Source organism: Caretta caretta, chromosome 8, assembly GCF_965140235.1.
Source record: "Caretta caretta isolate rCarCar2 chromosome 8, rCarCar1.hap1, whole genome shotgun sequence".
NCBI classification, from domain to species: Eukaryota; Metazoa; Chordata; order Testudines; family Cheloniidae; genus Caretta; species Caretta caretta.
In genome coordinates, this window is record NC_134213.1 from 8,455,451 (window position 1) to 8,481,273 (window position 25,823).

At 39.0% G+C, this 25,823-nt stretch overlaps 1 protein-coding gene across 2 annotated transcripts in view; it reads left to right on the forward strand.

Moving 5' to 3' along the window:
• Positions 1–25,823, forward strand: part of ADAMTS2 (ADAM metallopeptidase with thrombospondin type 1 motif 2) — a 267,607-nt gene that overhangs the window by 203,251 nt on the left and 38,533 nt on the right. For both annotated transcript variants that reach the window (XM_075131260.1, XM_048861195.2), the window contains exons 5-10: positions 572–655; positions 11,429–11,585; positions 12,937–13,042; positions 14,257–14,400; positions 16,708–16,840; positions 19,839–19,952. In XM_075131260.1, coding sequence (XP_074987361.1) covers positions 572–655; positions 11,429–11,585; positions 12,937–13,042; positions 14,257–14,400; positions 16,708–16,840; positions 19,839–19,952 — 738 coding nt within the window. The remainder of the gene's footprint in view (positions 1–571; positions 656–11,428; positions 11,586–12,936; positions 13,043–14,256; positions 14,401–16,707; positions 16,841–19,838; positions 19,953–25,823) is intronic.

Consider the following 25,823-nt stretch of genomic DNA (forward strand, 5'->3'; position numbering starts at 1 on the left):
ATTTTGCCCAGCTTGCTTATAGTATTATTTCTTCTGTATTCCTTGGACTTCTGTAGTTCATTCTCCGTTATAATATCCATAGCGTTGTCTTCATTGCAGTTAATCATACATACACACAAGCAAACTATTCTATGTATGTATAATACAAAACCCCCTGTTTTCTGTGTTAGTATTTTACAGATTTTGTTACGCTTGTATAGTTTTAAGTTAATTTTGACACAATAAAAACAACTCATTTGATTGACTGCTTTATAAGGATATCATCCTTGAGAGTATTTTAGTACTTTAGTCTGTGATTTAGGGAAGCACTGTTTAAGTTTCACTGACTTTAATTGGTTCCTGAACAAAGATGGTTTCTGATTTGATGCCTATATGGAGCCTTTATGGTAGAGCCCTGTAGTTCACATAGAAAAAGTTCTCTTTCAAGTAGTGGAAGTGCCTCTTTTTTACAAATGAGTGTAGTTGATCTGTATCTTAAAGACACAATATATAAAAAGCTCATGTTTTATGGTTGCTACTGTGATTACTTATTGACAGAATCATTATTAAAAATATCTACACTCTTTTGCAGGTGAATGAAATCTACCATGACGAGTCCTTAGGTGCCCACATTAATGTTGTTTTGGTGAGGATAATCATGCTGAGCTATGGGAAAGTAAGTAAAGGCTAATTTTAATAATGGATCTAGATGTTTCCGGGATTCTTTTAATGAACTGTGTAATTCATTTGTGACATATACTACTCTATTTTAATTTGTTCATTGTCTATTAATATAGCATTAATGTATAATATGTAATTTACATCTACACTTGTTTGTTTATTATATGAAATGCATGCTGGAAAATAACTGTAACATAAAATTTCCTGTTGTGTTTTCTCTTATTATGTCACTTTAAGTTACCGCTTTGCTTTGGCAGTATTATTTCAAGTTTGTTCTAGATAACTTATGGCAAATTTCATGGGTATTGACCCTTTTGGCCACTAGAGGGGTATGATATATACTGTGTATGTTATACATGCATAAGAAAGCAGTAACACGTGACTGTGTGTATCATAGAATATCAAGGTTGGAAGGGACCTCAGGAGGTCATCTAGTCCAAACCCATACTCAAAGCAGGACCAGTTCCCAATTTTTGCCCCAGGTCCCTAAATGGCCCCCTCAAGGATTGAACTCACAACCCTGGGTTTAGCAGGCCAATGTTCAAACCACTGAGCTATCCCTCCCAGTTATATTACCATACAGTAAGTGCATTGTGGGCTCAGTTCTGCTGAGCACAATGGCTCTGATCCAGCAAATCCCTTAAGCTTGTACTTAAGTAAAGTTGGACGACACATGTTTAAAGTTAAGCATTTGCTTTGTTGGATTGGGGCCAGAGTGTCTTGCACTTTGCAGAATCAAATCAAAATTAAGAATTACAAGGGTTTTTTTTTATTTTCTACAGTTCTGTTGCTGTTTCTGTGGAATGGGTCAGTTTACAAGCAACACTCCTGTAAAGAACATTGAAATGATGAGTGATTTTGAAAGTGGGATTACTTTAAAGCCTTTAGTACTTTTACCCCAGTTTTGTCTGAGCAACTTCTAATTCCTTGGAAACTGGAGGAGAGTTATAAGCATGTTTATAACATTCATTGAATGAGGACAAGCCCTACCAATTCCTCTTAGGTACAGCAGCACCTGCAACTATTCAAGTGAAAATATTTTTATGATCTAGCTTGCCTTTTTGTGACTACAGTTACTGTCATTTGGACATTCATGAGTCGTACCTGATTTGCAGAGTCAGCTAAGTATTTAGACATGCAAGTGGCCTAAATGGTAACCATAAACAATAGAGAGTCAGTTCAGCTGGTATAAATGGGTGTAGCTCCAGTGAAGTCAACAGACTTGCACTGAGTTACCATAGCTGAAGATTTGGCACAACACCAGCTCTTTGCTGAGAGTCAGGAGGCCCTGAGTTCTAATCCAGGCTCTGCTGCTGACTCACCACGTGGCCTTGGGTTAGTCAATTGACCTTTCTGTCTGAGCTTCCTTTTCTGTAAATTGAAGATAGTAATACTTTCTTGCCTGCCTCACAGGGTGATGTGTTTTGGAGATATAAAGTGATATATAAATGCTAAGATAAGGAAAGGAGTGTGGGGAAAGTGTTTGTATCTGCCATTCTATGGCCCAGCGTTCATAGTGTGTATATTTAGAAAGTTGGGTTAAAATAGGGGAAATAACTTAATAATTGTTATATGGATAATAATTGAGAGAATGTAAACAGGCTAATAATTCTCAAGTTGGGGTGGTAGAAGATACCCATGCAGCAGGAACCTTTATCAGTCAATCAGATGCCTTGTTTTGTAATGCCCATGTATTAAATGTATGCATTGCTATGTCTATCTCTGTATAGTTATACATCTATAATAATCTAATATCTTGCAACTTCTGCTGGTTTATCTGCTGAAATACAGTAAGTACAGTAGATCCCAATTCCACTTTCCGATTCTTGTTTGCGTTCCAAGAAGAGGGTGGGTTGTTTTTCAAGAAGAAAAGAGGGAAAAAATCTAAACAAAAAATATTGTTCATTAATAATTTGCATCTCACTGATACTGCAGACCTGTATAGAAAGCAGTGTGCTTCCGTGTCACTAGTTTGCATCCCAACTAGGTTAGCAGAGGATGAAAACATTCACTCTGTAATGGCTGTTTGGCCTGTGTGAAAGGAGCAGGTGATCCCAGTCAAGTTTCCAATGGGCATATGATCACATTACAAAAATGACCATTGCAGTTAGCGCCAACCGCTCCTTTTATTGGCAGGCTCAGTAGTGAGTAACCCGGAGATGGATTCTGATACCCAATGGGTAGCATCTTAGTCTGCGAGTAGCCCCACTGATTTCAACAGAATTGTGTGTGGAGTAAGGTACCATTTGGGTATCAGAATCTGATCCTGAATGAGCATAGAGACTGAGCTCCGCTCTCACTTCCAGAGGTTTTGGACCTGGTTCTCATTTACACTCCAGCCTCTTTGCAGCATTCTGAAAGTGTAAAGGGGGCTTTAAATAAGTGTAATTTTATATAATTGTAATTTACCCCCTACTTTGAGGCCCCATTACCTAGAGCAGTGTAAAGGAGTCTCAGTGTAAATGAGAACCAGGCCCAGATTTCTCTTCAGAATAGGGTTGTTAGGGAAAGGACATTGTACTGCCCCTGCCTTTTTAATCTGTTCTGTGGGGGGGTGGGAAAGAGGCTTCTAAAGTTGTGCCAGCAGAAGCAGTTTTAGAACTAAAGGGATGTGCGCAAGTTAAAACAATGCAAGAGTAAAATGGCCTGTTTGGCTTCACTATGTGAAAATATCACCACGTAATCTTGTTTGAGTAAAGTATTGCTTTAGAAACCTTCCAGTGGGTACCTTAAGGTTTGCTTGCTTCATTCAGCGTAATTTGGTATATAGATCACCAGCATGATAAATAATCATAATAATTACATTGGGGTTCCATAATAGATGGGGCATGGATGAGTGATGCACTGTTTTTCCTTTGAGGTTGTGACACAGTTGTGAGTTATTGCAAGTACCACCCACCCCCAAACAGCCTTTCACTGTATTGTTTTTTAAAAAGGTTTATTTTATTTTATACAATATGTCATCTGTTGGTGAGGGTAATACAGACAATACTGTGGGTTGCATAGCAACCAGCTTTTCAATGGTTGTTTTTTGAAGGCATCACAGTCACTGAACTGCACTCATTTTCAGTATTTTCGGGGCAGTAAAATAAACCCAGCTGTAATTTTGAAAGTTTCAGGTCCTTGAAATTTCAGCAATTAGATGAGAATGAACAAATATAGAAGGGATGCAGGAAGTTGCTCCTCTACATTCGTTGTGATAACATATTGCAGCTATCTAATGAACTGAAATCAAAACATCTGAGATAGTTGGATTGAAATGGCACATTTTTCATGCACAAATTATTGCTTCCGCAATTAAGCCAAGCATGAGAGAACTGTTATTTTTTCATAAGGACTAAGGCTAGACTGTGACTTTACAATATGTCTTGAGTAAAGGGCAGCATATAGCTGTGCTGCCCCAGGAGTAGACCTGGGAACAAATTGTGACCGAGAGTCACAATTCATTTCCTAAAAAGAAAAGGATACTAGTGGCACCTTAGAGACTAACCAACTAGTACTCCTTTTCTTTTTGCGAATACAGACTGACACGGCTGCTACTCTGAAATTCATTTCCTGGATTCCCACTTGTTTAGATCAGTAGCAGATTACTACCCGCTCTTCTGCATAAATGCAACTACACCAGCAGGCACATTGAGGGTGCATGGCAACACGGCTCCACCCAGTCCCCACTTTTGCCCCACACCTGTGAGTAGGACATGGGATATTGGTCCTCCAGAGGCTGTTTTCTGCACTGTACTCTGAAACATTTAGCCCATGCAAAAGAGAAGGGGGACACTTTCTCTCCACTCACTCCCCTGAACAGGCACGTAAAGCAAACAATGATTTTGTCCTTATTCAGTGACTTGAAAATGGGTTTTTTGGGATGTATGTGCCATAACTATAGCACCACGGCAGCAAAGGAATCATGAAGAAAATTGTTCAGTCAGATGCATATTTCCCAATTACTGTTGTCTAATTTAGTTTGTTTCTTTCTAATTTTAATCTGGATTCAATTCAAAATTCATGAGAGATACAAGGTGGGTGAGGTAATATCTTTTACTGGACAAATTTCTGTTGGTGGGTGGGACAAGCTTTTGAGCCTCTGGAAAGCTTGTCCCCTTCACCAACAGAAGTTGGTCCAGTAAAAGATATTACTTCAGCCACCTTGTCTCTCTAATATCCTGGAACCAACACGGCTACAACAACATTGTAAATAATATATGATAATTCATGTTTGTCTTCCTTTCTGAAAAAAAGTATTCATTGTCTTACGGAATGTTCAACATTCAGTAAAGACAGAGATATTTTGAAGTTCCCATATACTGCAGTGATGGGGGCTTACAGTTGCTGTAATTAGATTTTTTGGATGGAATATAGGGAAGAAGAATACTCAAAGAAAAAAGAAATAGGGCTTGTTTCCTGCTCTATTGATATCAGGGGTAGCTAGATCTATTCCCAACTTTGTAAATTACAGATAGATTTGGGGGGACAGCTATTACCCACCACCTAAATTAATAATTCAAACATATTATTTGATATAACAGCTCTGTAATCCAATCTAATATTAAAATAATCACAGTGAAATAAACAAAATAACAACCAGAAAACCTCACAGAGAAAATGATAGAAGACAAGATGAATGACATGAGAATGAATAAAAATGACAATTTGTAGTAATAATTCATAAGATTTAGATAGTGTTTTATATTCCAAAGTGCTGAACAAACATGAACTAATGTATTTTCCCAACTTCCCTGTGAAGTAGGTGAGTAAAGATTATTATTCCCATTTCACAGTTATGCAACAAAGATGTTACATGAATGTTCCAGTACAACACAGCAAGTAATTGGCAGACCAGGGTTTAGAATTCTTACATTTCTGGCTTCCACCACCATGCTCAGGCCATCAGACAATACTGCTTCTGTACAAATGTAGCAAGTACGCTAGAATATGTTGATGTCTCATAACAGCAAGAGAGAAAGTTAGACACACATTAACCATAACAGGCATCATGCAAACGGAAAAGAATTCAGGAAAGATTTTCCTCTAGGATCGCTCTGGACGCAGTTCACCAAATGGACACCAGGGTTAAAATCCTGGCTCCATTGACTTCTGGGGATTTGATTGATTTCACCCCATATCTTTTCATGACATGATGTTTTATTTATCCTTGTGTATCTATTTTTTTCAAATTTAACTATGACAAATGGTATTATGATGCCTCCGTGTGGATAGGAAGTAACTGAGCCAGCCATGCTGGCAAGCAGTGGCTTGCTTTGAGCCAGCTTCCTTTTTTCTCCATTCTTCACAGCAGGGTAATGTGAGTAATGTAGCTAAGGTGGAACTACAAGTATGGAGAGGCTGGAAGGACAAGCTTATTCGATACTGAATGAGGTGCCTGACCTGACCTGACCACCTTCCATTTGCTCCTGGCTGGTTTAGAGAGGGGTCTGCTGTGGTTTTGGGGCTCAGTTGGATGAGATGCTGAGCACCCTATACTTCCAATGAAATCAATAGGTTCAGGAGGCCCTTAGTAGCAGCTTATAGAATTGATGCACTTTTGCCAAAATAGTAACTGTTACCTATGGTATTTATTTATTTAATCAGTCATTCCTTAATTTATTTTTGTTACTGCTTATCACATGGATTGTGGTAACACCTAAAAGCACCAATCAGGATTGTCCAAGGCACTATACCTACACATAGGAAGATAGGGTCCCGGACCTCAATTGCATGCACCTGACTCCATGCAGGTGTAGACTGAGTTGCAGGACCAGGCCCTAAGTATTATTTATTTGTGTATTGAGCTTTGCTTGTTGTGTTGCTGTGTATGTAAGTTTGCATCACTTTTTCATTAGTTTATTTCGGGGGTGGAGGGGTATTTTATCCCCTCTCCTTCTGTGGGAATGAACGAATCACCTTAATTTTAAATCAGACTCATTGCATATTGTTTCTCAACTTATTTTGTTGAGGGCCTTGTGGGGTGCTGCACTGGTTGACCCTATACACTGTACTTTGTATTTCTGATTTACTTATATTTATGTAGAATTAGCAACTGAGAAATCACTATTATCAAAAAGTGTTAGAAATCCTTCAAACACAAAATGTCAGTTTGCTGAGTGAGCTCTTTTTGTTAGTGTGGTTACCATGGACACCAGATGCTCTCTTTTATTTATTTTTCCTTATCTAGTTCAGTATGACAGGAGAGAATAAATAAATTAATCTAATATACAATAAATGACAGAAATGCCATATAGAAATAATGTGAACAGAGTATTTTATGGCGTGTTTGCTCATTTAGAAAAGGAAAAGCATAGATTTTAGATTGCCTCAAAAATATACACGCTGCTGTACTCTAACTTTCACTATCAGTGCTTTTAAATCTAACAAGTTAAGGTTCCCCTGCTCACCCCCAGGGAGCTTCTGCAAATTCCGAAGAATGGCAGTGTCTTGCCAGTTGTTACTCTTGGAGCACCATCTAATGGATGAGTTATGAAAGATCTTTTTTCTAGCAAGACAAGCCAAAGTTCTTTACATTCTTGTCATTTGATACCCACTCATCAGCATTAATATACAACCAAAGCCAGTTATTCCAAATCCCAGTTAACCAAAACCCTCAATTAACCAAAATGTGATCATGTCCCTGATATCAATATGTGGTTCACAGAGATTCCCAATTTTAATGTTCCTGAAAATTTTTGATTACTTCGGATTACATTTTTTTCTATAAAAACTTTTAATTTTTGCAATATTTCTAATATTCCACAGGGCAGAATCTTAACGATTAGCTGTCCCTGCTTTCTCCTCCACACAGGTAGGTTGTTCCCCTACCCATGACCTGTCTAATCAGCAGACATCCCGTGATGTTTCTGTCGCCTGCCCCTGCAGCCCCCAAAAGTTCCTGGTTCTCTTGCTGCAGTGAGAATGAAGTTTCTCTCTCCACTGGCAGCTGAGTAACATTCTCCACGGTCCTGCTGGGGAATATGTTCTTTTCAGGTCTCTCCAAGATCCTAGCCAGTTGTAGCACCTGCAGGCTCTTGGAAGCCAGCAGCACAGACATGTCCTTAGCAACCAATACCACATGCCTCTTCCATCTCCTACTCAGCAAGTGCCTGCTAGCCAACATGCCTCTGTGTTTGCAAACTAAACAGGGATGGATTTTTGCCTCACTCAGAGTCTTGTTTTTTCTGCCCAGTCTGTTTCTACTCCTGTTTTACTCTTCTTCCTCTGAGTCTCATTTTCTTTGCACAGGGACCAATTCAACCCATGGTCGCCTTACCTGGGCGTGGGGGAAGCTCAGCTCTTGTCTACAATGGGAAATAATATAAAGAGTTATGTAGCATAAAGAGTTATGTTATCTTGGTATCTCAACTTCTGGGCACCCCAAGTCCATCAAGTCTTTCCATGAACCATCTCCACCATATCTCATGTCCCATCTGCCATGCCTACCCTCCTCTGTAACACTCAGTGCCTGATGCCACAGGACCATCCCTATGGTTCCCATGGATTTCTAAGGAGTTCTCTTCAGCAGGGTGGAAGTGGGACTCTAGTGGGACTCCAGGAGTCTGGAAGGATCCCAGGAACCTAGCAGAATCTGTGATGGCCATTATTGGTTGCACCCTTGCCTCATCCGTTTTGGGAATCCTTGCTAAATAGCAAAAAGCAGTTATTCAAGAGAGGCACTGTCTGCTAACCAGCCAGGTTTCCCATTGCTTGATGCTACCCTGTGGTGAATAAGGAGTAGTGACCAATGGACCAGTGAATATTCATACTCAAAGACCTTTGAATATAATTATTATGTCTTAGTGAAGAAAGTGCACTGAGTGTTTCCTGTCCCCATTGTGAACTCTCAAATGGTTTCCCTGTCTAGAAATCCTTCCTGCTAACTGAGATCATAGCTTCCCTACCTATGTCACTGGCGATCCCTTTAATGGACTTGCCATTGGGTGTCTGAGTTTGTATTATAAGTGCTTATTTGCACCATATCTTTTGTGTAAAGCATTCTGATGTCTGAATCCAAACTCTCTACCTGGTTTATTAATCTGTTATTGTCAAAGCTTCCAGTGCTTCAACATTCTTGTTTTGCCAAAGTCCAGACATCAATTTGGCAGGCCATTCTTTTACCTATTCCAGTATTTTCCCCCACAACTCTTTTAGGAATTCCCTTCTCATGTCCTCTTTACTGTATTAGAAGAAATGATAAATACATCCTTATGTCTAAACATAAATCATATTTATTTTCTCTCATTTTTGGCACAAGCTAGTTTTTGTTCTCCATTAAGTACTTTGGAATGATAAGGGTTTATAGTACTGTATGTACATTTAAATTGCTGTGGCTCTTGTTATGGTAACATTGTTGTCCTAGCAACATGACTTGTGCAAATGGAAGGCCAGAGTTCACATGTGTATTTTGTACAAATTTTGGAAGACATAGGATGGATCAATTAGTCATCCATTTTATATCATCCCACATAGAGTAACCTTTCATAAGTATTAACTGCACTTAGCCATTGCACCTAACTGGAGATCCAATAGCATTCAAAGGCCCAACAAAACACTGTTAACTCCTCTGCCCCCTTGCACTGCTGATTTAAAAGTCATGCACATATTCCATCAATCTGCCATTTCTTCCAGTTGCTTTCCTCAGCCAATAACCATTACTCCTCTCTTATCCTGGATGAGTCTTAGCCAAGTAACTGTAGTCCAAATTCCAAACTTGGCTGCATGCTTGTAAGTAATTGCACCATCCAGATCTGATGAAACTGAGACATAGAACTGAGTGTCCTCTTACTAACTCTTCTAGCAGCCTCACGTTAGAGGTAATTGGAAAAAAATTCAAAATAGATTTTTGTCGGAAAAAACTGTTTTGACTAAACCAATTTTTTTAATGAAATGGTTTTGATTAAATTTCCCATGAAAGAAAAAAACATTAAAATGATTATTTTTTTATTTGGAAACTTTTTTTCTTGAAAATTTCAAATTTTTGTTTCAAAATTCCAAAATTTTATGATACAGGTTTTCATTTTTTATATTTTTACATTGCATTACAACACAAACAGGAGACACTTTGATCTAGAAAATATATTTCAATCAGTACTGAGTAACATCTGCCCTTAATTATTTTTAAAATAAAATAAAAATAAAGAATATTTCAACTGATATATTGTCATGAAATAATGTAAAATCATAATTATAATGATGATAAAATATAAAAATGAGAAAAAACATAAAGTAAATTCCAAAATGAGTTTTGGATTTTCATTTTTGCAAGAAATTTCAAAATATTTGTTTCCATTCCAAATTGGAAAAAAATCAAAATTTTGAAATTTCCCCCGAAAAATGCAATTTTCGGGACAGGGTGATAATTTGCAAGATTGGCCACAACAAAAGATGGTGAGGGGAGGGTTAAGCAGATGCTGTACGAACCCTTCTTAAGGAATTCCTATCACCTTGCTTTCCAAATACACCTATAATGGACCCAAGATCTCCCTTCTAAACTTCACCCGCCAAGAAGTACAAAGACCCAATATGCAAATTGTAATTGGAAACTCCCTCAGCACTTCAGTGAGTGACACTGATTGAAACTTAAGCAGAGAAGATTTAACATTAGTTCTTTCCTACTCCACACCAAACCATGGTTCTGCTACCTGTGAGGCTGGTAATCCAGTCTGATTTGTGTACTCTTATTCATGGAGTAGCTGGAAGACTTCAGAAATTGTGAAACTTTTTATACTGCAGCTGAGAGGAGCCAACACTCCGAACCCCTCGGCCTCACCCCCACCATATGAATTTTGTTGCATGCACCAATATGGAGGTGATATGTCAGACATCACCTCCATATTGGTGCTCATAACAAAATTCATTCCGCACATGCATGGGGAAAAAATAGAGGGGACGCTGGTCATCATGATGCTTTTTTATTTATTATTATTATTATTATTATTATTATTTTATTTTATTTATTATCATTAGAAGTAAGGCAAACAGGTGCTTTCCATCTCTATGTTCTATGGGCCAAACTCTCTGCTGGTGTGACTCTGCTGAAGTTAGCAGAGAATTTAGCAATAGGTTTCTGTAAGAAGAAGAAAATGTAGGCAGAATATCTGGACAAGTTGCTGACGGTGAGATCTAGCAGCCTATGGAATAATCTGCCGAAAGACTTGATGGAAGCCACATTCCTTGACGTCTGGATGAAATCATAGGAAATGTATAATGAGGAACAATCATGCACTAGCAGGAAGATAACTGAATGAGAATGTTCCAGCTCTAGATTCTATGTACAGTAAACTATATTAGACACTTCAATATTTTAAATCCAGTGTGACTTGCTTACATACAGATAGATTAAATAGAGAGTAATACATGTCTCATAAGTTTGTTACCAAGTTAACCGTGATCTTTTCTTGCAATACGTTGTAGGCAACATAAATTATGTCAAAAATGCCATATCTAATGTGTGAATGGACATGTGATATTTCCATACATAGTTCATACAGTAAGTTTTCTTCTTGCAATATTTCCTTTAACATGAATGGAGCTTTCATACAATGTTTGAACAAATGTCTGAGCATATTTTCAAAGGTAACAAGTTGAGAAGGTTGGCCAAAGTTAATTGGACTGAAATGCTCTGGTCTGACTAAAGATTTTGGGTTCAATATAGAGGTATCTGGGTGAAATTAAGGGTCTGTGATATGCAGGATGTCAGACTAGATGATCTATAGTTTCTTCTGGCCTTATAATTTATGAAACGATGAAATAATCATCTTTTTCTTCTTTGAATATCCAGTCCATGAGCTTAATAGAGATTGGGAACCCTTCCCAGAGTTTGGAGAATGTGTGTCGCTGGGCCTATCTACAACAGAAGCCTGACACTGCACATGCAGAATATCATGACCATGCTATTTTTCTCACAAGGCAGGATTTTGGCCCATCTGGCATGCAAGGTAAGGCATATGCTGAGTGATCAAATGACTTATAAATATTACAATTACTGATTGGGGTTTCTTCCCCCATTCAGAAAAAGCTAATTTAGCTTAGGAGCCACTAACATTTATCCTTAGTGTGAGTGTTTTGCCAAGTGCTATTTGTTTTCAGGTGACCTACGCTAGGAATACATTCGTTTCTCATTGTTCTATTGTTTTACCTCTCTATTTCAATAGCGTTATTTTGGGGCACATGTAGGGTGACCAGACAGCAAGTGTGAAAAAGCAGGATGTGGAAGGGCGGATAATAGGTGTCTATATAAGACAAAGCCCCAAATATCAGGACTGTCCCTATAAAATCAGGGTATCTGGTCACCTTAGGAACATGTCTTTACTCTTATTCAAGCCAAAGAAATCTTATTGCTTTGATCCCTGTATGCTTATGCCTAGAGTTGAATCTCAAATAATGTTACATTCTTATGTAAAGACCAGTGTGTCTCAAGACTAAACAGCCTGCATTCCCTCAAGAAAAATGGTCACTCAATATTATTAGCGAACAAGGGGAAATACTCTAGCGGCATTATAACATAGTAGTGGCAATGTGGTCTACTGGTTTGAACATGGGGCTAGGAACCAGAAATTTTTAATTTATAATCCCAACTCTGCCATTGAGTCATTATGGGTACATCTACACTGGAATAAAAGATCTGCAGCGTGGCTGTAGGCACCCAGGTCAGCTGACTTGGACTTGTGGGGTGCAGGCGGTGGGGCTAAAAATCACCTTGTAGCCATTCGGGCTCTGGGACCCTCCCCCATCATTGGATGTCTACATCCCACAGCCCGAGCCCCACAAGCTGGAGTCAGCTGACAAGGCCAGCCGTGGGCATTTAATTGCTGTGTAGCCATACCCTACGTGGCCTTGGAGAAATCGTTCAGCCTTATTGTGCCGGTTTCCCCATCTGTACCAAATGGAGATAATAATGCTTGCTTACTGACATCACAGGGCTGTTATGAGGATTCAGTGTTTAGGGCCAAGATTGTCCACAGTATTGTTCAGGATAGAATTTGGCCCCTAATATTCATTCAGTGCTTAGAATAATGTAAAGCACTTTGTGGCTGTTAAGAACTAATTTTAAACATGAATAGTGTAAAGTGGGTCTAGGAGGACATGTTAGTTTACGACATCTAGCAGCATGCTTCTCCCTTTCTGGAAGCCTGATGGTGACACTTCTGTTAGTCTCACTTCTGTGCTGCTGCAAGACCACAAGTGCCACAGCAGTAGAGATTAGATGAAGGTGTTGTATAAAGAGTTCTCATAAACATTCTCTGACGCAGATTCACTTACTTCTTGAGTCATGCTTTCTCTTTTTAGGCTATGCTCCAGTTACTGGAATGTGTCATCCTGTACGAAGTTGCACCCTCAACCATGAAGATGGTTTTTCCTCTGCATTTGTGGTGGCCCATGAAACTGGGCATGTGTAAGTACTTTGAAAAGCTCTATCTTATTATGTCTTTGATGCTGGGGACTGTTTGTGGTGTTGGGAAGGTGTGTCCTTGTGGTTTAGATACAAGACTAAAGAGTTAAGCTTAGATTCCATTCTTAGCTCTGACAAAGAAATCCTTTGTGACCTTGGACAAACCCATTAAACACTCTCTCTCAGCTTTTGCAGCTGTAAAATGGAGACATGCTTACCTACGTCACAGGCTCATTCTGAGGCTAAACTGATAAAGGCCTACAAAATGCATTCCGATCTCCTGGCAGAAGAGCAAAGTATTTATTGTTATGCAAAATAATTTCTTTGCTATAGCGGAAGACATGAGTCTCGAAAGCAGTTCTCAGTAAATATAGTCACATCTTCTATGTGTGCATCACCTTCTAGTAATACTGTGTAACACCTCAAAGAGGGTACAGTGTATGTTACAGCATAATAACATATGCCAAGAACTACATCCACTTCCTAATACATTAATTTGAAGGATACAACTATTTTATTTGCTGGTGTAGTAAGAACCAGTGTCCAGGCAGGGAGCTGGTAAATCTTTTGTTATTTTAGGATGACTCAGTTTCTTCAGGAATAAAGCACATTCATTTAGATGCCCTCATCTCCTCAGTGGAATCACAAATCCCAGAAGTCTTTTCACTGAATGGGGCTTTACTGTTCCTACATTAAGAACACTTGTCAGAGTCCGGTGAATCCTACAGTGCATATTAATTAAATAGGGACATGGAATTGATTCCTACATGGATTTGGTTCTCATATCACTAACTCTTGGCTTCAGCATTTCAGCAACTAGGAACATCTGATCAGAATGGATGATACATCACTAAAGATGTCTTTAGCTTTTGAAATCATCTTTAGTCCGAACATGTTACCATACAGTTAGTTATCAGTGGTGTGTCTCCTGAAAGAAGACCCCAGTATCAGTCAAATTTCAGTCTCAGAACAATGCAGTAGAACCCCCTGACACAGGGCAAGGGGGAGATTGGTTTTGTTTTGTGGGGGTTTTTTTTAATAAAGCAAAAAGGAATAAAAAGTTGCTGTCACTCGGGGTGAAAGTTTTAAAAGCTTCCTAAGTCACTTAGGAACCTAAGTCCAGTTTACTTTCAGTGGGATTAAAGATCCTAAGCCACTTAGGTCTTTTGATTTTACCCTCGATGAAAATACGCTTGTTCTCCTATCTTCTGTTCTAGATTAGGCATGGAGCATGATGGCCAGGGCAACAGGTGTGGGGATGAGGTCCGAATGGGGAGCATCATGGCCCCCCTTGTCCAGGCTGCGTTCCATCGTTTCCACTGGTCTCGCTGTAGCCAACAAGAGCTGAACAGATATCTACAGTGAGTAACTTATGAATCTGACTCTCTTTGGCTAGGAAGTTTTTAAAAGCCCCTCTGAGAGTCATATTTGAACTTTGTGCTTTTATTAGCTACTAAGACTGGGTTTTAAAAAATCCCAAACCCCATCCTGCTGGGAACAAGACACTTTTCCAGGAGATGCAAATAACAAAGGCTCAGATGGACTATTCATTTAAGTACAGCTATTAGTGTTATTGAAATTTGATAATATGTACACTGTCATCCTCGAATCTACAAGCAAATATGATTACTGGTCTTGTTACCAACTTGCTTCCTCCCACCCTGCAGCTGATAGAAAACCTGTCTCATTAATCTGAGTAACACTCTTCGGTTGTAAGGGTAGCTGGAGAATTGGATGCAACTCTGGTTGGTAGAAGAACATATCAGCAGCATTTCCAAGTACTAAAGCTGTGCTGAGCCAGTTGCATTGTACTGGGATGCTTAAGGAGGAAAGCATGTGGCCTTCCATGTACGTGCAGGGCTCCCACTGACTTCAGTGGCAGCCTCTCAAGAACACCAAAAGGAAGAATTTGGCCCTAAGGCTTTCTTTCTATGATTACTTTATCTCTAAATACCCTGTCATTACAAAGGCCAGTCCATTTCCCATGCTTTCTAACAGCCTCCTCTATGTTCTTTTCCTCTTTAAAGAGAAACCACCAACTTGAAACTTAGTTTCAAAAGGCCAATAAAAAAAGAACTTGGTCTGCTTCTGTGTCCTCCTGTCAATGGATGTGTTTTTAAAAATCACATTTTTCCTATTTTAAAAAAAAATCTTTTTTTCTCTCTGGTTGCTGTGTGAAAGACATACGAACAACAAGGGAAAACCTATTAACTGAATATACTGGGGAAACTCTGAAAATGCTTAGAAAAAAGTTGAAAAATACATGAAATAAACCAATTAAAAGAAACCACTCTTTATTTTCTCACTTCTTTTTAAGTTACGGTATATGAAGTGTTACTTTTGGCAATAATAAGTAAAAAATTATGAGGGGAAAGTTTTTTCAGTTAAATCCCTTTAAGCTATTTGTGTTAAATAAAAGTAATCTGGTCTAGAGCTCTGATTTATTTTTTAACCACAGGGTACAGTAAAATGCTTCTATGAATAAAAATATGGCACAGATAAGAGAGGAGTATGATGTCTTGTTCTAAAGTAGACCTAGACTCAAAATTCTGTCCTTTGTTCATTGAGATCATTAGAATGACCTGAATAATTGCCAGATATAGGACACTCCTAGTCTTCCTACAGAATCCACAAGGAATTTGATCCTAATTGGACTTTTGGTTACCATTTTTCACAGCCAAAGAACTACTCTTGTGAATATGATGAATAACATGAGAGGAAAATTATGGCCATAAAAACAGAGAAATTGGTTTGTTAAATGTAACTAATTTTGTGATGTCCCCAGATAATACTAGATTACATGTGAACATAGCAGGGATACTGTCCACCATGTGACACTTGAGAAAGTAGCTTTGAAATTATGAAATTCACAGTTACACGATAGTCAACCATTACTGCTGGAAACAGTTTGGATCCTCTGTGCTCCAGGAGTCTTCCCCATGTATGTTTCAAGTTCGTTGTAGGCAATGTGTTTGCAGTATTACTAGTGTTTAAGATACCAGGAGAATCTGTAATAGGAACACCTCCCTCCCTCCACACACACACACACACACACACACACACGAAGGAAGGAAGGAAGCCCTGTCAGAATCCTGTAAAGAGAGGAAAGCTGTCAGAAGAAATATAAAGATGGAACAGCCCTACGGTTTAATAAAGCAAAGGCCAAAAAGTACATTTGCTTGTACGTGAACTTGCTTCTCCTGGTCTAGTGTATAGGAATTTATTATGGAGCTCAGCAATATTCATGGGTGGCAGTCCTGACTTTTGGTTCTAAAGCTTTACTTGAAAGACAGCCGGCAAGAAGAAATTCCACAAATGGAAAATTAATTAAATGTTTTCTTTTCTTCTCAGCCTCATTTGTAGAGGATTCTTTCTCGATTCTTTTCAAATAGGGACTCTGGGGAGTTACAGAAATATACCTGCAAGCTAAATGGAAATTCTAATGGAAAGACATAAGAAAAATAAAAGGTCGAATGCTGTCCCATGTTAAATGCAGATACAGCATGGTAAATACCATGTAAGCATAACTGAAATACTAACTGTTCTTTATGAACCAGTATCTGAGAAATTATACCCTGTATTTTGTTTGGAATGAAAATTTAAAGAAATCACAAAAGCTATAAAAGTCTCACATTCCCGTCTATTACTGTAATTTTTGCCTATTGCAGTTCCTATGATTGTCTGCGTGATGATCCGTTTGAACATGATTGGCCTCCCCTTCCCCAGCTGCCAGGAATTCACTACTCCATGAATGAGCAGTGCCGTTTCGATTTTGGTTTGGGCTACATGATGTGCACAGCTGTAAGTACTTAGCTGAGTTCTGCTATTCCTCATCCAGGCGTGTTGTAATTGTTCTTGAAATGGCCTTAATAAGGACATTATAGTTAAGGCTTCCGATTTTAGGTTTTAATGGTTAAACACTGATAAAAACAGCCTGATGAGGGAAAAAAAGAAGAAATCAGTGATTATCCAATAAACACGGGGAAAAACACCAGAAATGGTTACTTGCATCTAAGGGCTTGTCTACAAAGAGCAGTATTGTGGACTATGGAGGTGTGATTTCTAAAGCGCACTAATATGTTGCATATTAATTGGTCCATGTAGACCCTACTTGTGCACACTAAACGTTCTGCAGCACACTTTAACCTAGTGCTACATTAAAGTGCACAAGGGAACATTACAAAGAAATTATTCATTACAGTATATATTGCTGTCATGAGTAATGTAATATATGTGACAGATATTGCAACTACATGCAGTATCTTTGGAGAAACATTGGATTACGGTTATGAATGATTTATGTATCGCTGTAGATTATATGCAGTTCTGGCGGCGGGGACGGTTGTGTTTAGCTCCTCCAGGAACTAATAACAGTAGGGGGTGATTAAGGTGAATCACTCAGGTTGTAAACACCTCCAGAGAGGTACCATCCCCTAAGGAGGCTTACGTATCCTGGTTCAAATTGGGTTTTCCAAATACCAATAGACAAAGGAGGGGCTTTTGGCATAACAAAGCTTCATTTAAAATGACTCAGGGCCTTCTTTCTGATCCAGGACCTTCTCTCCAAGGGGAACCCCACCCTTGCAGAAGGGTTGGAAAGACTTTGGCCTGCTAGGGCCCCATAAGACTGATGGGTGACTCCTGGTGTGTTTAGTGTGTGTTTAAATCTGTTAATTGTTTTTATTGCATTTTCTCTGTAATGTTTTTGCATTAAGAAAAAGGACACTTGCTTAGACAGAGCTGTGTGATAACTTGTAACTGCTGGCAATATGCTGGTCATAGCCCTTGGAGAGAAAGCACAGGTTCTAGCCTTTAGGCAAACTGGCTTGCTGGAGGTATCACAGTGTAAGTCAGGGAGCTGTGCAGCCTAACTCCTGCCTCTCTCCTGCCCGCCCCCACCCCCACCCCTGTTCAGAAGAAAGTGAGACAAGAGTCCCTACCCATAGACACATGATGGCTGGAGGCCTGACACCTGAATGGGCATGCCTGGAGTAGAGCATGGAAGTGGGAAATATAGGTGAAATTACCCTGAAGCTGTGACAATATATATTACCCATTACAGTATATACACAGAGAGAGCCCCCCCCAAACCTCTAACTTTTGGACATCTACATAAAACTCAAAAATTGCTACCAATAAACCTTGAAAGTGAAATTAATAAACCCTGAAAAACAGAAACCCTAATTATAGTGAAGCTGCCATGAAGTATATTGTGTCCAGCTAACTATAAACAAGGAATAATACACTAACTTTGATGTGATAAGGAAACTCCTTTTAATCTTGTTGGGTCTTTTATTTTTTTTTAATCAGAGGTCAAGAAATTATTATGCTTTAATTTAATTAGCGGTTCCAGGCTTGAAACACAAAGCCTGCTATGTCATTTAGCCTGCCACGCACAGTGCTGGTGTCTGCTTACTTCTTTTTTTGCAAAACTCCCACCTAGGCTAGAGAGGAACAATAGTGGTTTTCATCACTTGTTTGTTAAATGTTTCACGCTTACTGCTCACATAAGGCAAGATGCTGTATCTTGCACAAAAATAACCAATTCTATTGAAAGGATCATGTATTGTTGTTCCTAATGTGGGCAAGGGGTGCTGAAGGCAAATAGGACAGCTTGCGTGCACATTCAGTGAAGCAGTGGTCTCCCTTGTACCATGAACATAATATGCAAAGAGCATCTTTGAGGTCAGGCAGGATTAGTACAACTTCCTACTGGCTTGGCCTGAGGGAAGATGATCTTTTGAGACATATGGTAGAGCTTTGCCTCCCACTTCCATCTCCTAAAAGTGGACTAAACTGTAAGCTATGCAAAGAGGAACTTCCAGGAGGTGTGGCAGTTGCTCACGCACAGTGAGAGTTCTGGTTCGAAACTCATCAACGATAACGTGTATGACAAACACAGCGACTCCCGACATTGAATAGGAGAGTCTAAGCATCAGCTGTATTATGATGTCTGGACACAATCCCATTGATGCTACTCTGGGAGAAAGTCACTAGTATGTATTCTTTTGAATAGTACCTTCTTCAAATAACTGCTATTAACCTAGTGGCCAATCTGTGTTTGAGTAAAATGGGTGAATCTCTACTCTTTCAACTTCTGTATCAACTCTGTTCACTTTCCCACTAAGGTACCAGTCTCTCAGGAACCTGTGCAAATGAGTCCTTTGTTTGCAGCACCAATTTAACATAGTGATAAATCCAGCTTTGTGCTGCACAAGTGTCTTTAGCAAGGAAGAGGGCTTGGGCAGGCCATTCACATACACACAGCAGTAAAGCAGCTTATGTACCTAGCACTCACGAGAGCAGTAGACAAGGAAACTGTCTTGCCTTTGCCCACCACAACCCCAGCACAGCATATAGCCTGTTAGCTAAGGTGTCTGGTCAGGCCCTTTGCTGGCTAGCAAAGGGCTGTGAAATCTTGGTCCATGACTCGGGCTCCTAGGCATTGCAGTTATACAGACAAATAATGTCTACTACCATCTACTGCATGCAGCTCATCACATGGTGTCTGATTGCCCTTGTCCATTCTATCCTGTGGCATTAAGATGAACCCACTCTCACATTTCCAGAATCACTCCACTCAGGGCAGGATTTCACTACCAGAGTCAGTGATATTTCATGAAAACTCCACTCAAATGTGACCTGGCCAAGGGCTGTTATTAAGTGGTCCTTATTACTCCGTGATAACATCTTCCTCTTTTAAAGCTGGAAGAAAATAAACTGCAGAGAGTGTTTCTAATGGAATTCTGTGTCAGACATCTCCAGAAGCAACATATGCTCTGCTTTTTTTGTGTCGTAGTTCCGTACGTTTGATCCCTGCAAGCAGTTGTGGTGTAGCCATCCCGATAACCCTTACTTCTGCAAAACAAAGAAGGGACCACCACTGGATGGGACTATGTGCGCGCCTGGAAAGGTGAGACTATATATCGCATTTTTTTATGCTATTGGGCGTACATGTATGTGTTTGGGCATTTGGGGGATTTCATCAGGAATCTAGGAACAAGATGGCGTTGCTCTTTCTGGTTTGACCTTGTCTGAAATTGTGTGCAATCTGGTCCACTTATTTCAGAGGGAATACAAAAAAGGACCACAACAGTGGTAAGATTGGAGACTAAGACTTATGAAGAGAAAATGTTCACTAGTAGTCCTCAAACTATGGTTCACTGCACACCACCTACAAAAGACTGTCAAAGTTGTGAATTGGGAGGATTGTGTGGATGTGATTCAAGTGCAGATGCCGGTGTCTTGTAAAGTGGTCTACAGAATAATGGATTTGGATAGTCATTGTTATATAGTATAAAAAAGAGAATGCACAAAGAGGGGCTTAGTATCTTAAAACCTTTCAAGTCAGTAGCTCATAATATTTGGCCATTGCCATTTTTCATCTCTACAAACTTTAACTCATTCATCCTCACATCATTCGAAAAAAAGTATTTTAATCTAACTGAATGGAGGGGGGAAACTGAGGAAGAGAGTTTAAGTGTTTAGCTCAAAGCTGTACCAGAAGTCAAGTTGAGAGTTTGCTTAGACCTAAGGCATTCCTGGAGCCCCAGTCTGGCCAAAAGCGTTGGCTTTTGAATTGCTAGTAAAAATCTAATTATCTAAGAGATGGGATAATCTGAGCTGTGAAGAAAAGTCGAGAGAGAAAATAAGGTTGCAACAACATGAGGTCTGGAGCTAGAGATTTGTGTTGATCTGTACTATGTAACATCTGTCTAGCGATCTAACCTATTTTCAGTACCAGTCCCTGTAGTATCTAAGCATCGATAGATCTGTACTTATTTGCAAATCATAGTGATATGGCCACAAGAGGGGTTATTCATTTGCAAACAATCTGTCATAAGGTGTGGTTGTGTTTACACCACTAGTGATGCTTATTGGCAGCCATGGCAACAGAAAGTAATAAGATTTCAGAGATTACAGTTGAACTAAGCCCACAGTAACGATAGTCAGGGCAGCCCAAATGTAAGTATAAGCGTGGGGAAAGTACAGCAGGTGTGGAAATTCAGGCTGGATACCATTCAAAGAGTCAGGTGCCTATGTCTACAGTAGCCCCATCTTTGTTTTCTCTGCTCAGTCTCTCTGCAGGATTCTTCAGTAGGCTTCAGCTCCCTCTTTTATGACACTTCCACAGCTCCTATACCCCTACAATCACCCCTACAGTGCATTACACAGCACCATCAGAAGACCCACAAATTCAGCAGTGGCCATGACACATGAGAGAGGCTGCCTTAGCTTTTGAGTCTTTTGACAGCTGCTTCGAAGGAGGATGGGACTATGAGACCTATTCAAGGGCACCAAGATGAGAGCAGCTAGTGACTATTATGAGGGTAGAAGCCAGGGCCCATTGTGAACGCTATGGGGGGAAATATTGGAGGCTTATTTAGTGGTTTGCAGGGAGCGAAGGGAAATATTAGGAGTTTTGGAAGTGGGGAGAGAAACTTACAGATGGCAAAGGTTTGGGCTAGTTCCTATTCTTTTGAAACTACACTTTATTCAGCCCTACCATATAGTAATTATCAGTTACCCTTTTACAGACCTAACTGCATGCAGCATAATTTATACAACAAGTAAATCATGTTAGTAGCTGCTGCTGTGGTTTGAAACCTCTCTTTTTGGATAAAAATGTCATGTGGTTCTAAATTCTTTCCCCCTGTACACTGTGGTCTGCTGGAACCCAATCTCTTTTCTTTTTCTCCTCCCCAGATGATTCCTATTATGTAACACCATATTGCCTGTGGGAAATGTATCAATAAAACTTGAAAAATAAAATCCCAAACCTAAGACAATATTTTAGTTAATTGGCCAGGACTTTATTTTTGGTTAAAAATATAAAATTAGCTATTTATGCAATTAATAAATCTAACAAATGCAGTATTGAATATAATCTATACTGGAAAATGGTTACTTGTTTAACTGTTATTACTGTATAGCACAAAATTTGAATGTCAAAATAATTGAATAAATATTATAAAAACATGAGTTTTATTCCAAATATGTTGGAGACAGGCTTTTGAATGGACAAAGCACTTCAAAACAAACTTTACTAATTGAACCTGCCTCGGTTGATGAGAAGGATAGAGGTCTCTTCTATTTCTCTATTCTATGACTGTAGTTAAGCATTTTTATGTTACCAGATTGGTAGTGAGCAGAGATAGAAAGAGAACTGGCAAAATGGAGCCATCCATAATAACTCGCAGGAGAAGGTTGAGATTTGACTCCAATAAAAATTATACCCGTTGGTTATATTGAAGATAGTAATTATATTGTAGATAGAAAAGGAGTACTTGTGGCACCTTAGAGACTAACCAATTTATTTGAGCATGAGCTTTCGTGAGCTACAGCTCACTTCATCAGATGCATACCGTGGAAACTGTAGCAGACTTTATATATACACAGAGAATATGAAACAATACCTCCTCCCACCCCACTGTCCTGGTGGGGTGGGAGGAGGTATTATTTCATTTTCTCTGTGTATATATAAAGTCTGCTACAGTTTCCACGGTATACATCTGATGAACTGAGCTGTAGCTCACGAAAGCTCATGCTCAAATAAATTGGTTAGTCTCTAAGGTGCCACAAGTACTCCTTTTCTTTTTGCGAATACAGACTAACACGGCTGTTACTCTGAAACCTGTCATATTGTAGATAGTAAGTGAATTGTTTGTTGTTCTCTTAACAAACTGGCACCTTTTGGAACAGCTGGTACTACTTTATGCATTTGGGATGAAGTCCTGGCTTCATTGAAGACAATAGCAAAACTCCCATTTCACCATTGGTAGTTTACTTCATTAGACAATTAGTTAAGATAAGGGATAGCTGCCATTTTGTCACTTGCTAAGTGTTCAACATTCCTTTCTTGTGTCCTACCTTGAAGCATGTCAGCCTTTAATAATTTGGAGCTTCATATGGAAGAAGGTTAAAAAACCCTGGAACTTCATCTTTTCTCCGACAATAAACACTACTTTGCTTGGTCTTCCATGTTTCACATGGATGGACATAATACACGTGTCTAAGGTCTGTAACATGATTTTGTATTAAATATTTTTATGAAACCAGAGAAAAATATAATTATTTTCCTTTTGCTAGCTCTCCCTTCCTCACGGCCCATCAGTTCATTTTAGTACTTCACACAAAAATTGGAAGAAACAAAGGACATTAACAAACTATAATAGCCTTGCACTTGCCACGATATGGTTAAGGATCAGCCAATGTTTCCATTATAAACAAAGATCTTCAGAATTTTATGTACCTCAGCTGAGATGTTGCATACTGAGTTTCAGACCAGAGAAAAATTTTATAGCTAACTGTATAAATTGGCTATTTTATAGTTCAGGGGAGATGCAAGAGTTTATGCATATTTTGAAGCTTTAGTGGATAATAGAATTATAAACATCTTATCCCTAAGGACACCGTTCCGGATTTTTTTGGTAAACATTTTGTATTCTTCCAAGAGATCCTTAGAAAATTATATAAAATTAAAAAATATGTTAACTAGTATTCAAAAGACTGAGCTGAAGTTTTCTTCACAATAGCATGAGTTTTAAAAGTGTCCTTAAATTTGAATTTGCTGGCTCTAAATTTGAACAATATATTTATCAGGAAAGTGATGGTACTTGGTGGTTCTGAATACAGGCAAATCAGCTAAACTCCCTGCCATCTTTTCCTTGCCTCTTTGCCCTCTATTTTTTAGCCTCTTTTTTGATGCATGTACTGTCATCACCCACTTTGGACCATACCAAGATCTCTGTTCTATAACAGATTATGTTGTGAGGGTGTGATTGTACCATTCACACAGTACATAGAGATGAGAGTCAAGCCCTACCTTTGCAATTTCCTTTTATATGAAATGGAAGGTCACACATTCCTTACTACCTGATCAGAGTCTGAGGAAGAGGAAAATAACTTGAAACTTTGTCCACATATTTTCTTTGGAATAATGTCAGGCAAAAAAGGAACAACCATCAAGACTCAACTAAAGTTGTTGGTTCAAAAAGATCCATTTGTTTTCCATTTCTGAGATTTGCAGCTATCAGCATTAATTCCCAGTCCCCATTTTAAGATGGGCCAATCTAAACACTACTGGTGTGTCATGAAAACATTCTGGCTTTGCAGCGGCCGAAGGAACTGAATGCCAGAAATGGTTGTGATGTTGTTTTGGATACTAACCAGACTTAAAGGACAAAGATTTTCACCAGAGTGTTGCTTGCAGAGTAGTGATAGCTGCTCTCTGAACTTTTCGAACCTCAGTCGATGTTACTGAACAGAATCTAATCTAGCCTGTTCTCTCCTTCACTGAAGGAACTGTCAGGGGACCAAGACTACCTACGATAGAGACAAGATAACTAGAATGTTTTCAGCAGATGTTGTACAGCAGCATAATAGTCTTTGTTCTGAATTCCCAGCCCATATCTTAGACACAGTTCTAAGATTAAGTAATGAAAGGAGGACAAACTGTTAAATTTTCTAATGTCTTACATATTTGTCTGATCAAGCAAGCTTTACCAAAACTCATCCATAGTTTCCAGCAGCAGTCTTTTGCCTGTCAGTTTATCTTCAGATGCTTCCATTTGAAGTCCAATATACTTGTAGGAATTATTGGAAATAATTACTCTAAAGAGTTAGATTTTGCCACTTCCCGCACTTTCAAATGGATTTCCATTGGGCAAATGGAGAAATGTAACCCATTGTATTTTGTTCATTTGCAACAGGCTGACAATTCACTCTTTTTAGCGATGAAATGACAAAATATTTTCCTGGCTTTCTCCTTCCCAGGTGGAAAAGGAAATATTACTGTGAAAAATCCTGCCTTTTGTCATGCAAAGTATTATTTTTTGTTACATATATTGTTTTGCATTGCAGCAAAATCTAATTTTTAACAGCACTGAGGGAGGTCTGAGGAAGGAGGAATTGCAGGATCTGGCCCTATACTGCTTTTTAAAAAACTTTGATCTTGCAAGGATTTACGTATGCACTTAATACTGTGCAATCTGAGCAGTCCCATTAACTTTCATGAGACTACTCCCATGTGTAAAGTGAAGCATGTGCACAAATCCTTGTGGGATAGGAGTCTTAATATGAAGTTGAATATATTGCATAAATTGCATTGTAAGATCTGCAGATAAGGAGCAACTATAAAAAGCTTAGATCTTCTTAATGCATGTTGACCTGAAAAAGCATATGCTTTCCAGCTGATGATTTATTTACTTGTATCTGAGTCTCTTAGCCCCGCTGTTAGCCTCAGGCTTCTCCAACTGCATGAAATCATTGTAAATCTATTGGCAGGGTTTTTAAACTAGTATTTTTTGGTTGAGACATTTGCTTTGGCTTAGGCAAGCTAGCCCTTTCCCATGAGAAAGAAACAAGAAATAAGAGCATTCATGCAAGGAGATTGCATGCTACAATCCATCTGCTTTCTACAGAGAGTAGTGCGACGGCTTATGCCACCTGGCACTCTTTTATTTTGTTGTTAGAGAGGTAAGAACTCTCCTATCTTTCAGTGCCAATGAAGTTGACATTATTCTTGAATTTTGACACACAAACCAAAGATCAAAGTACACAGTTGACCTAGCAGCTATTTTCCTCTCTTGCACCATTTTAACAAGAAGATGATCCAAGCTGACCCTTTCTTTTTCACTCCTTCATAAAAGCAAGGAATTTATTAAATATTGAAATTAAAAGATATTGTAAAAAAATTGACCAAGAAAAAAGTATTTTGACAAGGCTAATATGCACTTGAGGCAGTCCAGATAGTTTCCCAGTGAGAAAACAGACCTCCACTTCT